This window comes from Pelmatolapia mariae, linkage group LG13, assembly GCF_036321145.2.
Source record: "Pelmatolapia mariae isolate MD_Pm_ZW linkage group LG13, Pm_UMD_F_2, whole genome shotgun sequence".
NCBI lineage: Eukaryota > Metazoa > Chordata > Actinopteri > Cichliformes > Cichlidae > Pelmatolapia > Pelmatolapia mariae.
The window spans coordinates 17,265,541-17,282,699 of record NC_086238.1 but is presented as its reverse complement, the minus strand read 5'-3'; the positions used below and the strand labels follow the sequence as shown (position 1 = coordinate 17,282,699).

Sequence of the window (17,159 nt, the reverse complement as noted above, 5' to 3'; positions counted from 1 at the left end):
AGAATAGATTTTTTTTTCTTTTAAGTGTTTAAAAATGAGGTGTTGTCCTCTTATTTTTAGCCCCTCAACATTTTTAGATGTTCAAGTGCAGACGCTATGGTGCAAACAGCGCTAATAAACGTCAGGCTTTGATTGTTCTTTGCTCTGTCTGTGTTGACAGGATTTCTGTCTGTTTCTCTCTCAGACTACAGTGAGAAGTCAGTCATGCTGTTTTGTTGTCATGCACTGACATTACAGTATGTCAGTTTCTTTGTTCCTCCTGTCCTCAGTCATCCGTTAAAAGCTTCTATTGGAGTGTCACCACTGATAAAGCTGTTTGTGCAGGTGGCGCATTTTGCTGTCACTCGCTCTAATTGTGAGTGTGAAAAAACAGTGTTCAGTCAACAGTCGACGTCTGGGTGTCGGTCAGCAGACTGCTCCCTGTCATGCCTTTAAAGGAGACCTGGTATTAATTTTGGTTGACCAGGAAAAATCTAAAATGGCTGTCTTGCTGCAGGAATAGAAATATGGGAACAGCTACTTAATATTTTTTCCCCCGAGGCTCCATGTTTGTTTTGGCTAGGGGATATCTCCCATGTTGTCTTGAGATAATGGATGTTTAGTGTTGCAAAGCAGTGGATATCTCTTAAGTATTGGCTTACAATTCACAAAGACTTTAGGGATAAAGTTAGCCTTTAAACAGACTGCTCTAGATCTACGCATGTAGGCTGCATCCAAGATTGCATGCTAACATGCTATTCAGTACACAGAGTGTGATGTAGGTGTGAAACCTAACTACGAGCAACAGTAACAATGGTATGTGCAACGCATACCTTTTCCAGGCTTTGTTATTGTCACTACACTGCAGGCAGACGCGCATTTCATTATTCATTTCCAGCTGAATATTGCAGTATGCAAGCAGACGACGCCAAATAAGAAAAAATATAAGTGAAAGGGAAATGTGGTAGTCGTATGCATAACCCTTGGTGGTAGAGAGTGCCCAAGGACACTAAATAAGCCCCAGTTAAAGTGTAAAAATAAGGTTTTAATTTGCTAGATGTAATATCCTTTTTAGCGTACATTCATTGTTACCTACTTTCCCTTAAATGAGTTTTGGGGTTATTATAATGTCTCAAACTGGCAACACAGCTCTCAGGAAGTGAGGGTTTACGTGCTAAGCAGCATGAAAGCAAAGCACATGATGCTGAGTGCAAGAGGAATATACAGGAATGACTCTTAAACTCAGAAATGACTTGCTATTTTGCACTTGACATTGGTAAGCCTTTTGAATGAGTGTTTAGTTAAATGCCTGAAGGGGGGAAAAAGGGATGTGGTTAAGAAATGCCTTTGACACCGTCACATTTTGTTCTAAAACATAAAATATGCAAGTAAAGCTTTTTACGTCTCTCGGAGATGTTTGTTTGCTAACGAGACTGCAGAAAATTGCCTGAGACATTCAGCAGCTTTGGAGGCTCAGTGATGGGGAAGATGAAGTCATTAAACTGTGATGTAGTTCATTTATAAGATAGCATTAGCATTTTACTTCTGGCAATTGCATTTATGTTTCAAAAAATCATAAAAGTTGCATTAATTGGAGATTATGTTGCTGAACAAAATGCCAGTATCACGAACTTTTTATTACCCATGAGTCGTTTTTTCCCTGCAGTAATCCATAAAAGCCTATTAAGAAATCCCATTGGCTGTTTGTCAAGGAAACCAGGGTGATGCAAACTTCCGTGTTGGCCTACAAAAAAATTCCTGCAGGATCACATGGAAGTACTGCTATGCACCTTGATCTACAATGTCTTTGTACATGTGTATGGGAGAATTCCTAATTATAGCTCAGCTATTAGCTATTGTAGAAATAATAAAGTCCTGTTTTCTACAAGATCTGCAGCTTTGGCTCTTTGAAGACGGGCGTTGTCTGTGATTAAAAATAAGTGGCTTTGTTATTGTTCACCACACGGCAGTCAGACACATACTTCATTATTCATCATTTGCCATTTGTAACGGACAAACATATTTCCCACAGCAGTTCTCTTCACTACATTATGCATGACGCAACACAATTTCTTGCCTTCATCTTTAAGCCCCTTGTTAAATATAGTGACACGACATGCATTTCCCTGCTCCTGTTAATAAAGCCGTTCTCATAACAACCCAAGCCCCCGGTGGGAGAGGGAGGGCCTCACATAGTTTGGCTGTTGTTGTAACTGAGAAGTCGTCATTACCAGCCTGTTCCTACACATTTAGGTCATGCATGCATTAACCTGTATTCGGCCCAGGCAGAAGTGAATACTTTATTATTAAAATGTTTCCAACTTGTCCCAAGTGTATTTGGTCTAGTCTGGCTTGCAGCTAATCTTGATGTGGCCCACATTTTCTTCCTAAAATAGATTAGCCCCCCTCCTTAGCAGTAAATGACAGAGAAATGTAAACAGTTGTCTGGAAGCTGTAGCGATCATATTAAAGGCCAAGCGGATGGAACTGAGACAAAGACTAGGACCTCGGGCCCATATACCATCATTTATCATGTTCACAGTGAAACCTTTCAAAGAAAGACGCTTTAACGGAGCTTCCCATCTTCGCTGAAGCGAATACTGGGGATTTGGTCCATGTTCTCTTTGATGGCAAGGGTTTTACTTGATAACTCAAGGGGTTTTCACATGATTGCAGTACCAGAAGAAATGAAGCACAGCACTGGCCCCAAAGAACAAGAAAAAAGCATTTGGGTCAATGTAGAAAGCCTTGCAGTCTCTACTGCAGTGTAGTGTGATCTACAATGCAGAAGTCTGTGTCCGTAAAGAGATGAATCCAGTATAACACCTCCGTCACCTACCCACCCCCCTCTGGATCTACAACACACCTTATAGCATGGGATGAGACTGATGAGAGAAACTTGCTTGTTTCTTCTTGGAGTTTCATGAGTATCTTTATTACTTTGTCCCAACCCGTACCTGCTTTTAAAAGTCTGATAGTCATTGTTCTGCAGCATTATTTACAGATTAAGTGGAAGCCACGTGTTTGTGTATTTTTAACATCTGAAATACCCAGTGGCTTCACTCTCCTTCTCGCCGTCCTTGAATGTTCAGTCTGCTGAATCTGATATGAGCTTTTTCTTCCCTAACAGAATTAGCATAGGCCAAACTTTACCCTCTGAAGTTGTGGCAGTGCTGCAGTAGACTTTATATTTATATATTTATTTATTTATTACAGTTCTACTGTTTTGTTTTGTTTGTTTTTTTTTTGTTGTCACAGCCAGTTTACCTCATCAAGTCCTTGTTAATTTTCCTACTAACCAGATCAGATAAAAAGGCAAAGTGGAGCTGGTGTTGAATATGCATCAGTTCTCCAACTATCCCTCCTGTATAATTTGCCGGCTTGATGATGCTGCAAGCCGTTGGATCAGATATTGGTACATGCGAACGTTTAGTTCAACATCTGCCTCTTGTTGCTGTAATTTGCTTCACCGCCATCTGTTAGACATAGGCTAGAAGCACCATCCATGATATACATCTATCTAGTTATAAACCTATAATGGCACTCTCTACTCCCAAAGATGCTAATTACTTGTACTCTGCGATAAGCTCGGCGTAGTTCCAAACCTGAAAGATCCCAGCGTAGCCCGTGGTGAGAGTTTATTACAAAGATAACTAGGTACAGACAATTTGGGTCAGCAGTTTTCTTTTTAGCTTAGCTGATTGTCCCATATTTTGGAGTCCTGCTGAGAAATAAAATACTTGTTTTAAATGAAAATGTCTTTTCACAGCCTTTCAACCTGCTCGCAGTGCGCTAAATATTTTTTCTTTCTTCTGTGTTTCTGTGCTATAGATCTACCACCTCCAGCTGTCGTTATTCATTGGCGACACGCTGTGAGAGAAGGCTCCGCTCTGCTGTGCTACGGCGCGCCCCAGTCACTCGTCCTTGACGCCCAAATGCTGTGTGCCAATTGTCATGCCACCCGTCCATTGTGAGTTATGACGGCTGCTTCGTTGACTCAGGAAAAAGGCTGCTCCTTGGCTCACCAGTGAGCAAGTCGCATGATGAAGGAGGGTCCTGGAAGTCTGCTCTTCAAGGAATCTGCCAGCAGGATATGAGTATTTTGAGCCCTGTGACAGATAACAAATCAAACCTTGTGGGAATTGTGGGAGGCCCAGAAGAATACTCCAGAGTCATGCAGTCAGAGGAGCTATTCAGCAGGAAGCTCAAAGCCTTGAGCGATAGCATGGGACCTCCAACCTCCAGCATGCAGGGGAAACCTGATGGTGCAGGCAAAACAAATGGTACTCCGGCAATGCCTAAAATGGGTGTCAGGGCCAGGGTCACAGAATGGCCGCCAAGAAAAGACGGATGGGACGGGCGGCCTTCGCCTAACTATCAGAGTGTGATACCCGTGTTTCAGAACGGCCAGCAGGAACACACTGTGGAAATACTAGACCAAGGTGAAGCAGTCTGTCTGGAGGTGGACTACACTGACAAATACACGCTGAGTGACTTTCTCTGCCACTCTCCGCTGAAGGGTCTGCACCCTATCCGTCAGCGGAGCAACAGTGACGTTACCATAAGTGACATCGACTCTGAAGACGTAATGGACCAGAATGCCGTCAACCCAAACACTGGAGCCTCGCTGCACCGCGAGTACGGCAGCACATCCTCCATTGACCGCCAGGGCCTGACTGGGGATGGCTTCTTCACCATGCTTAAGGGCTACCGAGTTGAAACCCTGGACCACCGCAGTATACCCCCTCTGGGTTTCCCCGAGTTGCTGCGCTGTGATGCCTCGCTGTCCCCTAGCTTGCAGACAGCAGCACAAATTGCAAGGGGTGAGATAGTCCACATTCCAGGCTATGACTACATAGACAGCTCCCTACTCTACAGCCGGGAACGGGAGAAGTCCTTCATGAGACGTCTTAAATCGGAGTCGTCAGAAACATCACTGTTCAGGAAACTTCGGCCCATAAAGAGCGAAAGTGACGCGCTGCGGCTCTCAATCGAGGACGACCGGCGACCGCTCAGCTTCCAAAAATGCTTCGCCCACTACGATGTGCAGAGTGTGCTTTTTAACATCAGTGAGGCGGTGGCGAGCAGAGCTAACCTGAGCCAGAGGAAAAACACTACTACCGGTGCCTCGGCCGCCTCAGCTGGAGCCGGAGCTGGTGGAGTGTCCATAGTTGGAGGCGGTGCTGGACCTGGAGCAGGAGCCGATGGTGGAGCAGCAGGATGCAACAGTGCAAATCCCCCCATGTTTGAGTCTCCACTGGGCAGCAGAGAGGACTTGAACCCAAAGGAGAACCTGGATGCAGACGAGGGCGACGGGAAGAGCAACAGCTTGGTGCTGAGTTGCCCGCACTTTCGCAATGAGATTGGTGGCGAGAGCGAGAGGAAGATCTCCCTCTCCAGAGCCAACAGTGTCAACTACAGCGGTTTGTCAGAGAGCTGCTCTTTCGAGTCGTCCCTAAGTTCACACTGCACCAACGCAGGAGTTTCTGTGCTGGAGGTGCCTCGAGAAAACCAGCCAATCCACAGGGAAAAGGTCAAACGCTACATCATCGAGCACATTGACCTTGGAGCATACTACTACCACAAATTCTTCTACGGGAGAGGTAAGAAGCTGATTTCTGTTCTTACTGATAGTTAAAAGTGATGATGCAGCAGGATTTGTGTGACTCACTGTTCAGGACTATTAAACTTTCCAGGCCAGCTACATTTTTATAAAGTAAGACATCTTCAGTCACCTGTGGGGAAGCAAGTTCCCAGATGGAACAGCCTCATCTCACAGGGTCAAATATCTCAACGTCCCAGTTGTTTTTTGTACAAGCACATGAAATAAAGTCCAGAACAATAGCAGGCTTGTGTTGGGTGCGAGGGCGTGTGTTTCACTTCCTCAGCAGAGGAGCGGTCATGTCCTCCCTCTGATATTACTCCGAACCCTGCGGAGAAACTGCGATTAGTCATGTGAAAAAGAGAGAGGTGAGTGAGAGGGTGTACTGCAGCTGTTCCCTGCAGGGACTAAGAGAGTACGAGGTCTCCTCATATGAAACTTTAGGGTCAGCAGAACTACGCCAAGGTCCCAGTTCTCCTCATTAAAACACCTACGAGACGAATGCTGGAAATACTGTGCTGACCCCGACCCATCACTGCATTATACATATCTGTTTTTCCCACTTCTCTGTGCAATCTGTGCTCACTGGTCTCAGCAGATAGAGTTACCCCTTCTTAAGCCTGCCCCCACCATAGAAAACAGCTGCTTCACCTTTCACACTCTGAGATGCCTTAACCTCTTCAAAAAGACACTCTGAGTAAAAATCTGTCTCTGAGAGACATGTTGATAATTGCCCAAATGCCTCACTAATACTCACCCCAAAACTGGGTTTTGGATTTGGGTTGTGCATTTATTTAACCTGCTTTCACAGCAATGCAGGCCTGCGTATAACAGGCCATTTTCATGAAGACATTAGTCTTTAGGGTAGGATGCCTCTTTCACAGTACGGAAATGTAGCCACTGCCTTTTTCTTTTTTTCTCATTTTTTAAAATAAGGTGTTTTGTTGAATAGACAGGTCTGTCATCACCTGCGCTTCACAGCAAAGACACACTCACACAAACATGACTACGTGTCACTATTTCTCAGCAGGCTTTCATCAACCTGGACTGAACATTGATCCAATTGATTGCCTAAAGCCCTGCTTCCCTTAGCAACCGGAGTGGTTTTTCCCCTAATGGACACAATGCTTCCTTCACACAAAATGGGTCAACCTTCACTATGTACAGGTCATGGTCGCATTAGGTGTTTGGGTTGACACTGAGATGTGCAGAGGACAATGTAAACCATCTCTTACTGAGATGCAAGGCCTGAAATTAAGCTTGGAGCACTAAATGTACAGAAGAAGGGGCTCACAGTGTTGGACTTTCAAAGATTTAATTTAATTTAAGGTGTTTCTGCCATGTGGATTGACAGCAAAATGAGAAGGGGGCATTATTTGACATGAAAATCAAAGTCATCCAATTTGCAACCTTTGGCAAATTGTCAGCACCATGTGATGGGCACCGCTGACATGCTAAAGAAATGTGTTGACAAAAAGCTTTCCTCTAAAGTCAGCACTGTCTGACTCACTGTGATACCGGTATTTGGATGCCTTGTGGCCTCCATTGCTACACAGCCCCCCACCACCACCACCATTTGACCTTATGCCTTACAGAGCATTTCCCTGCAGAACTCTGTCCCTGACAAGCTGTGCATTCGTCAGACAGTTAACCCTACTTTCCCTCCATACAGATAATTTATTATTCATGCCGATGTGCGTTTTGCCCCACTGTTTATGCCACAGTGACAAGAACCACGCTATTTAACACAGCTTGCACTGCATGGGATGGATGTAATATCGAAAACTTCAGCAGAAATCTCTTCGTGAATGTCACTGCTTTGTGGACCCTGCTGAGGTTTTTCTTTTAGCTGTTGAATCCAGGTCTTTCTCCTCAGCTTTAGCCTGGATTAAGGGAGTGTTTGCTCAAGGCCCTCTTATATGTGTGCCTACACACACACATGCACGCACACACACATGCACGCACGCATGCATTGTGTGTCAACAAAGAAATTAGTACTGGTTCTTATGGTGCTTAGAGCTGAAAAGACTAAAGCCCAGCTAGTAATCCTTGTCGTGTAGTGAATTTTTCATTAAATCAGCATAATAACTGATGGAAAGAATTAACAACCGTATAAGAAATGTGGCCAAAACACTCAACTCCTTTGGAGCGATACTATAAGCAGTAGAGCTGGCACTCTGCCCATCATTATTATTATTAATTTACTCTGAAAATTTATGTCTAGACCTCAGGGTGTCAAAAGGGGAAACAACCACAGACTGTCCATAAATGAAAGAAGTATTCATCCTTCAGGGGGCATAAAGAGGGCACGGAAAAGTAATGAGAATCTGCCCATCACATTTTGATATTTTCAGCACACTGGAGGGGTGAGGAGGTTACTGGAAACATCAGATTTACCCAAAGCCATGAAAATCCCCTGGAAATTTCCTGAAAATCTTGCCTTGGGTTTTTGAGCAAAGTAGATCGAAACATGAAATTTTGAGTGTGACTCAATAAATGTTTTTCTGGGATTACACCAGATTTACTAACTTTCATGCCATGATTGTTGACATAACTAATGAATATATGGACCAACATCTTCAGAGTGATTTTTTTTTTCTTTTTTCTTTCTTTTTTTCCCCCCTGGATTTGAATGTTGGTGCGGTGTTTTTCTCACATCATTCTTACCCACGTGGTCATCTATCTAATATGCATGCGAGTACATGCCATTTATAAAGTGCAAAGCTCGACTTCTGCATCATTCATTTCTAGCATGAGAACAAAGGCAAGGGTTGCTGCTGCAGTAGTAGTAGTAGTCGTAGTAGTAGCTGTGGGAACGTGACTTATGGGGCAGAACAGTCCATTAATTAAAAATGACAGAACAACAACAAGAGAAAAAAAATGTTTGCATGTTCTGTGGGCGTCCTGAGCGTCTGCTTCATTCAGTTATGGATGTTATGCGTCATGCATGCACTTCACTTCAGAACAGAAAACTGAATTAAATTTCTTTTGAAATGACCTGATGTATTATTAAGGTCATAAATGTATTGATGCAGACTTATATTAAGACATTATGTCATGTCTGTACTTCAGTCTGCATGTGTCTGCATTGTGCAAAACTCAATGCCATGTGGAGCATGTGGGTTTTATTTATTTAGTGCTGAATTGCAGCAGCAGTCTTATCAGTGCTTTATTACAAAGCAATGGCCAATGACTCTATATAAGCAAGTACTTGGTGATGCTGGGGAAGAAGAAATCCCTTTTATCAGAAAGAGACTGCTGGCAGACTCAGGCTCAGGGAAGGGAACTTTGCTAGTACCAGGTTGGATCCTCTTGTCTTCTTTGTGGCAATGGTTCAACAAGCTGCTTTAAACGTTCATCAGAAACGTTGCTCCATCTTGAAACGACAGCATCACACAGTTGCTGGAGATCCATGATGTGAACTCTGCTCTTGCTCTACTGGATTGAAATCTGGTGACTGTAAAGCGATTTGAATGAACTCAGTCATGTTCAAGAAACTAGTTTGCAATGATTTGAGCTTTGTGACATGATGCATTATCCTAAAGGAAGCAGCCATCAGAAGGTGGATACACTGTAGGGCATAAAGGGATGGACATGATCAGCAACACACTCAGGTGGCATTTAAATGATGCTCAGTTGGTATTAAGGAGTCCAAAATATGGCAAGAAAATAACCACATATCCCCAGCCTGAACCACTTGAGATAATGCAGGATGGAGTAGTAGCCTGAGGCTTCAGTTTTATGTTGACTGGAGTGGCCCTCTGTGTCTTCTGCTGCTGTAGCTTATCTTCAAGGTTTAATGTGCTGTACGTTCAGAGACGCTCTGCTGCATTGCTTGGTTGTAAGAAGTGGTTGTTTGAGTTACTGTTGCCTTCCTGTCAGCTCTGAACATTCTCCTCCGACCTCTTCCATCAGCAAGGCATTTTCACCCAGAAACTGCTGCTTGCTCGATGTTTTTTCCCCCCTCCTTTTCAGACCATTCTCTGTAAACACTTGAGATGGCCATGAAAAAATCCCAGTAGATCGATAATTTGACAAATACACATCCCAGCTCTGATAATGCCACATTCAAAGTCACTTTAATCACCTTTTACCTCATCGTGGTGCTCAGTTTCAACTTCAGCAGGTTGTCTTTGCCATGTATACATAGCAGTACCTCAATGCATTTAGATATGTGACTGACTGATGAGATCTTTGTTGAACAGATGTAACTAATCAGCTCGTCTGTGAGTGTATATAGGTAAACAGATAATCTACTGAAACCACAGCAGTAATTTGATTACGTGTTTTATTAAAAATCTGTAATTTATTATTACTTTATTTATATTTAAACTTTCTTTCTTTCACCAGCTAACATAATGTCTGATAACATGCATAACTCTCATTTAATTTTATATCTCTTTCTCTCCCTCCAGAGCATCAGAATTACTTCGGTGTAGATGACAATCTTGGGCCCGTGGCAGTCAGCATCCGCAGGGAGAAGCTAGACGATGGAAGGGATAAGGAAGGGACGCAGTACAACTATCGGGTCACCTTTAGAACTAGTCAGGTAACGATAATACACTGATGTGCACTTTTCGCTCACTGCTTACATTATGGATGCATGATTGGAGAACCTTCATGACCTGTCACTTTATCGAAGAATTGTTTACTAGCGCGAACATGGATTTTTTCATATTTCTCATATCACATTCAGTGAGACACGTTAAGGTCACTCGGTCTGCGGCTCAGTCAAGCAGTACAAGAGTCCAGGAATGCTTCAGTACCCCTGAAAACAACAGGAAACTTCTCTGCCCTCTTAAATCTGCACTAATGTGTCCAGTGATTCGGTGCCAGTTGTGACTCAGTTGGCCATTAATGCAAATACTGATACAGAGTGTCAGAGGTGTGTAGTTGCCCGCCTTCGCTCACTTTCACACACCCCGATGAACACACAACCTGATTAATCCTAAAAAACGGAGAGGCAGAGTCCTGGTGTCCCTGGTGGGACCGTATCGTCTTGATTGATGCTGGCTTGTCTCATTCACTGAATAATTCAGGTGCAACAGATGCGTCAGGCAGGAAAATGTCACTGATATCCAGTGCCCTTCTCGGTTTAAAGCACCACTCCCACGATAAAACAATGTATCTGGGTCATGGTAGCCCTGCAAGTGGCACGCAGGCAGTGTTTTAACTCCCCGACCACTGGAGCATCTATTTGCATGTACTCCTGTCATTTAGCCTCATTGCTCTCTCTGCGCGACCTGCCCCACATCGCTCTCACTTCCTTCCTCTGCTATATAAGTCTACTTTTCGGAAAGCCTTTTTATTGGACCGCAGTTGACTGCTGACATGTTAACAGGCTGTGCAAATGGAAATTTGGATGTTGTTGTTTTGAAAGTGTTTACTGGCACACAAACATCTAGTACTCAGTTAGCCTGTCTCAATTATTTAGAATTTGAGTTCCCTAATGCTGTCCAGAGTCATAATGTAGTCATTACCCTAAACAACAAGTCAGCATATGGAAGCATACCTGACCCAACCCTATCACACTGTACAAGTAGGAGTGTATATGACTGTTAACTTTACTGGACAAATCCTCACCATCTGTCTTTCCTGCCAGCTGACCACCCTCCGTGGTGCCATTCTGGAGGATGCCATTCCATCCACAGCGAGACACGGGACGGCCCGCGGCCTGCCGCTCAAAGAAGTACTTGAATACGTCATCCCTGAGCTGAATATCCAGTGTCTGAGGCTGGCCATCAACTCTCCCAAAGTCCCGGAACAGCTCCTCAAGCTGGATGAGCAAGGGGTGAATAATACATTGAGATGTCCTCTTGAACCGTGTTTTGAGTGCTACCACTGATTTTTGCTGATGATGATGATTTAACGGGGTAATCTGAGGTTCAGTGCCTTTATGATTAATACCTGGTGTCTTGCATTTTGAGATATGTATACATATGGTTCTTCCTTTTAAGACACCCCCCCCCCCCCCCCCCCCAAAAAAAAAAAGAAAAAAAGAAAAAAAAGAGAAAAGTTGCGTAAATACTACCATTTGTAGTTTTACGGCGGTGATGCATTACATGCAGGACCTACTACTTGTCGAGACAGAGTGACTCACTGTGGAGTCATAACTGTGAGGCTGCCAACCAGCACTCCAGGAGGTCACTGCATCTGGACAAACAATAGTGAATCACACAACCTCTTCACAAAACCAAGACGGATAACGCTAACAAGATACAGCAGGTTAACAAACGTGCGTCTCTGTATGTGAAATCTTTCTCTGAGGAGGGAAGAAAGCCTCGTCTGTCCAGAGATTTTCCAGCTGTTTAATTTTAAAGCCACCACAGCCACATATCAGGAACGAAAGATTGTTTGACTGCATTAGCACATCACGCTACATATTTCAGGCGTATGTGTCTGTATTTGTGACATTTACCTCAGCTATAGAAGGAAACTGGGGAGGGATTAACTTCAAATAGCAGGAATCTTTGTCCTATATACGGGCTGCTTGTTATAGATAGATAACACAGACTCCTGGGCCGAGGTGCAGACAATATCACGCTTAAATAGAATCAATAGAAGTCCTGTACACTCTGCAGCTAGCACCATCTGTTTTTGGCACACTTGTTGTGCTGATAGGACACTTGCACACAAGCTAGAGTAACTTACTTTTGACAGCCTACTTTGTCTGAGAGCAGGAGATTTGGTATGCTGCTCAGACGGTGGAGGGTGTCATCTTGCATTATCTCTGTTTGAATAAAATTGCTAATAGTGATATGGGCTCGCTATATTCACAGCTGTCACAGATTCATTGCGTGATCGGAAGGCCTTTAATTTCTCATGTAATGAAACTGGGGGAAAAAAAGATGGAATGGAGAGTGGAAGGATTAGCCAGGGGTGATACTTGTTTCACCATCAGAGAATTGTCTGCTTATTAGTTTAATTACATTCGTTAGCGTGCGCCCATCCTTCCAATTGACAGGGGAAAGGTTCTTATAATAGGAAGTGTCAGCCAAGGCCCTCTTCTGTGTTAGGATTTTGTTACACACATAAACAAGAGCAATGAAGTGTCCTCTCTAAAGCAAGTTAAATGCACTCACGGTGGCAGGCTCTGTGTGTCCAATTATGTCAAAGTAACTTTGTAAATAAGTGCTTTGAGGAAGTTCTTCCCACCAGATGTTACAGGGGTTTGTTCACCTGCCATGTGACTCCCCATGTCTGCAGATAAAGAGTTTGATAGATGATGAAACCGACACATGGGAGGCAAAAAAAGCAATAAAATAATCTCAAGAAACTGCCTTCAGAGGAGGAGAGCCCAGGCTAAGTGGGGCTTGAAGCTCTTCCAGTTGGCACTCCTCTGCGCAGACCTCAAACCAAAAGCCCAGTGGAAGCCAGTTTTATATTTGGATGTCAGTATTTTTGCACACTCCTGTTATAATCATTAATGTTATTCTTGCCGGGCAAATGTTCAATATGTCAGGCACTCCTTAATCTGCTTTTTAACCAAGCTGGACTTTGACCGCCCCTCTAATGTGTTTATGTGAGGAAGCTGATACGGGACAGGAAGAACTGCAGCCTGATGATCTGCCTGACTTTTTTTTTTCCCCTAAAGTGCATATTTTTTGAGGATTTGTGTGTGCGCGCGCAATTCTTTGGAGATGTTAGTCTCTTTGTTAAATGCTTCCTCTTGCTGTGAACAGAGTCAGAGAGGGTCTCCTGCATCTGCAAAAAGAATATCCCTGAAAGCGTCCTTGTAGACTGCGCCGTAACAGCCTCGGACGTAAGAAGAGAAGAGAGCATATGTGAATGTATTTTAGATCTCATTGTAGATCACAGTGAATTGACTGTGCGCAGATGGACTGGGGAAAAGGAGTTGGCAGCTAATGAGATTTAGAGATGCGATCTAGAGTAAGAAATTAGAAATTAGGTTTTGTTTTTTTGTAAGCCATTGATTTTTCAATGCGTATCTGCTGTTTCAATCTAAAGACTCAAATCTGGAAAATTAAAATTCTTTAGTTTATTATTATCTGTGTCAGTTAGAAAATGAAAGTTTTGAATTTACAAGCACTGGTAATACTCATAAATTTGAAAGTGAGAGGAAAATATAAGTGTGTCATGACAGTAATGAGAACGTTGAGGAGGTCAGAGAACAGTTATTGACCTTTTCCTCTAAGTTATGTTCGACAGATGATATTCTCCCTAACCTAGAAAGCTAATCTCCTTGCAGTGATCTCATTCATAGCATAAACAAAGAATAAGTGCAGGAAATTTTGCAATTACAAACACTGCGTTTTTTAAAATCCCCTGGCCTTACATTGAAAGTTGGAGAAGTTTCTGTAGTGACACTTTAATGCAATAACCCCAGCAGATGTTTGTGTAGTGGTGCATGGTGATTGTAGCCAGGTTTAAGTAGCCACATTTTGGATTTTTGCTGCATCAGGACACTGCAGCGCAGACATATGTCACACCACGCCATCCCTCAGGAGCCGCTCAGAGCTCTCCGGGGGAAACACTGTCCCAATTTCTTTCTCCACTCATTATGTGTCTTTCGTTGTTCGTGTGTTCTTATTTTAGTTTCAGCTTTTGTTTAAATGAATGAGCAGGAGTTCAGTTTTCAACGCCCTGCAGCTCTGGACAGATGGAGGAAAAATTGGAGATGCTTTCTTTGCTAAGATTTTTGGCAAGATCTGTTAAATGGGATACAGCTCCACCTTAACAGAAGCTAATGCCACTCCAAAAAGAGCCATCACAGACGGTGATGCAACAAGCTTCACCGAAGGAGCACTACTCATCTGTATCTTTGTTATATGTCCTGTGTGCTTGCACTTTTCAAATTCGCCCCAAAGGTTAATGTGATTACCCTCCCTATTGGTTAGGCTGTTAAGAGGAGCTGGAGGTCAAGCGAGTCCATATCACACAGGATAAAAGACAGAAGGCCACATCATTGCACATCATGCCATTTCCACGGGGCTTGATGGTATAATAGCTTTTGGTAACCGCAGGAGCTTTAGTGCAGAACAGACTGCCTGATGGGAGGAAGTCACCATGACAACAGTGTCAGGAGTACACCGGGAAATCATAACCTGTAACGGAGGAAAAAGACAATTCCAATTTGTTTCAGTATATAGACCATTTGTCAGCATTCACATTCAGAGAAACCCTTTCTTCCCGCCGTACAGACACATTGACTCTGGGTCAAGATGAAGGTGAAGCTGTGAATAAAGGGCAACAGGTGCCAAACGCAAGGGGCTGCCTCCTCATCTATTTGTTTCCACCCTTGACCCTTTTTTTTTTTTTTTTTTTTTTTTTTTTTTTTCCATCTTCTGCTATCATCGGGAGGGTGTAAGCCTTAGAACTCATGTAGTGGAGAGATACTCTCACACTAATCTCACAAGAGAATCACTCCAGATGTTTTATTTCTTCCTGTCTCTTGAGGAGATGAGTTCATATCAGACATTTCTGAATTATAGCAACGCTTGTGGTGGAAACTTGAGAGATTTGGCTCCCTTTTCTATGCCTTTAGATGGTCTTCTCAATAAACAAGACATCTGTATATCTGTATGTAGACACATTTGTTAAACAATCTTCCTAGTATTTCACAGCTACAAAAGTATCTCCTAAGGAAGAGGTCCATTAGAAAGTATTGAAATACTGTTGTTGGCAGATTATGCCGTTTTCTTTCATAAACCGAAACTGTTCTGCTGTATGTCTGTAATCCACTCCCTCGTCGCCCCACAGCTGCTCTTAAGTAGCAGCTAATAGCTCAGGCTGATTTATACTCTGCACAGTGCTCCTGAGAGTTCATAGCCTAGCTTCACAAAAGGGGATTTCAGCTCTCTCTCTCCCCAAGAAGGGTTATGAAGGCCTTCACATTAGCTGTGACATGATGGAAAGTGGGCACTTGCATGCTTTGAGTGCTTAATATACAGTATGTATGAGTGTGGTGTGCGTGATGCCTATCAGCAACAGGAAATAGTACTCACTGAGTGTCTATGTCTATTTTCCTCATTTCAGCTAAGCTTCCAGCACAAGGTGGGAGTACTCTACTGCAAGGCTGGCCAGAGCACAGAGGAAGAGATGTACAACAACGAGAGTGCCGGCCCAGCGCTGGATGAGTTCTTGGATCTGCTAGGTCAGAGGGTGCGCCTCAAAGGCTTCACCAAGTACAGAGCTCAGCTGGATAACAAGAGTAAGATAAAATGCACAACACACTCGCCAAGCTAAACATCCACAAATGCTAACCCACACATTTCCAGTCCTGCTGAGTGCAGATGCTCCGCTGTATGTGTTTACAGGGACTGTAGTGCATCTTCAATCTTAATTTTTGTTCTATGATATCATCAGATCAGCTAACTCGGTTACATTTTGCAATCTGGCCTAAGACCCTGACCTCCCTGTCTTCTCTTATAGCGGACTCCACAGGCACGCACTCTCTTTACACTACCTATAAAGACTATGAGCTGATGTTTCACGTGTCCACCATGCTCCCCTATACACCCAACAACCGGCAGCAGGTGAGTAAACTGTACCCTTCAGGCTCTGTCTTCTGCAGCACACCACCATGCTTGCTCTTCTGTGTGCTCAGTTGATGTCTAATAGCTTTAATAAATCCTTGAGCAAGTTCCTTTTAGGATATCACCTATCCTGACTACTGCCAATCTTCCCCAGAGACTCATTTCGCCACGGTAATGACCTATCAGTTGAAAGCACGAGCATTGCCATAGCGACGGTACCCCATAGTAGGACTTTAATCAGTGCTTCCCCAGGGGCTGAAGCAGACGTGGTATTAGATGGACCGCTGTCTGTCCGTGCTAACAAGTGGAATTAGGTGGATGTAGCAGTGGACTGTTGAGCGATGGCCCTCTAAAGATAAGATGTTCACTGTATTAATCTGCTGATCATATGGTTGTACTTTTTGAGTCCATAATACAACCTGTGGGCACCACCCTGTAGAGATTAGAATATCTTGATGGAGGCTGGATATACAGCAGAAACATCTAACAAGTGAGCGTAGAAACATATGATTGGTGGTGTTTTTTTCTCTTTACCTTTCATCCAATTGTATTTCATAAAGTGGGACTGTTTGATTTAATCCCTGGTGGTAATATTCCAGCAGGGCCAAGCAGAGCTTGACCTGTTCATCCCTTCATCATTTCCAAATCACCCCTGCACCCTCTAATCCTGCTTGTTTCGGGCTCTCACCGACCCTGACTGACAGGCTCACAGCAACCAGAGAATGGGGGTTAATGACCTGCACAGGCCAACAATACAAGCAGTATAAATTGGGTTTGAGTGGATATGTGCCGTTCACACACACATCCTAAATTGGGTTAGTTGATATCTCTACCACCCAAAAATCCCTTTGTCCAGTTTTTAAAGTAAAGTTTCAGTATCCAAACCGGGAACAGTGATTCTGTCGAGGAGAAGGGCAAAATGTGAGAGCTTACTCAAAGGATTGATTTTTTTTTTTTTTCGTGCAGGGCATGAACTGATGCCCCCGTCCCTGCATTCAGTGTAATAAAGATGCTCAAATGTTATTCCAGGAAAATGATGCTAAACAGGTGGTGTCCCATCAATTGTATCAAAACTTCAGTCT

At 43.5% G+C, this 17,159-nt stretch overlaps 1 protein-coding gene across 3 annotated transcripts in view; it reads left to right on the top strand.

The window, feature by feature from the left end:
- Window positions 1–17,159, top strand: part of LOC134640493 (signal-induced proliferation-associated 1-like protein 2) — an 81,012-nt gene that overhangs the window by 27,896 nt on the left and 35,957 nt on the right. For all 3 annotated transcript variants that reach the window (XM_063492323.1, XM_063492324.1, XM_063492322.1), the window contains exons 2-6: window positions 3,811–5,582; window positions 9,997–10,130; window positions 11,184–11,372; window positions 15,578–15,752; window positions 15,974–16,077. In XM_063492323.1, coding sequence (XP_063348393.1) covers window positions 4,073–5,582; window positions 9,997–10,130; window positions 11,184–11,372; window positions 15,578–15,752; window positions 15,974–16,077 — 2,112 coding nt within the window. In that variant the 5' untranslated portion in view covers window positions 3,811–4,072. The remainder of the gene's footprint in view (window positions 1–3,810; window positions 5,583–9,996; window positions 10,131–11,183; window positions 11,373–15,577; window positions 15,753–15,973; window positions 16,078–17,159) is intronic.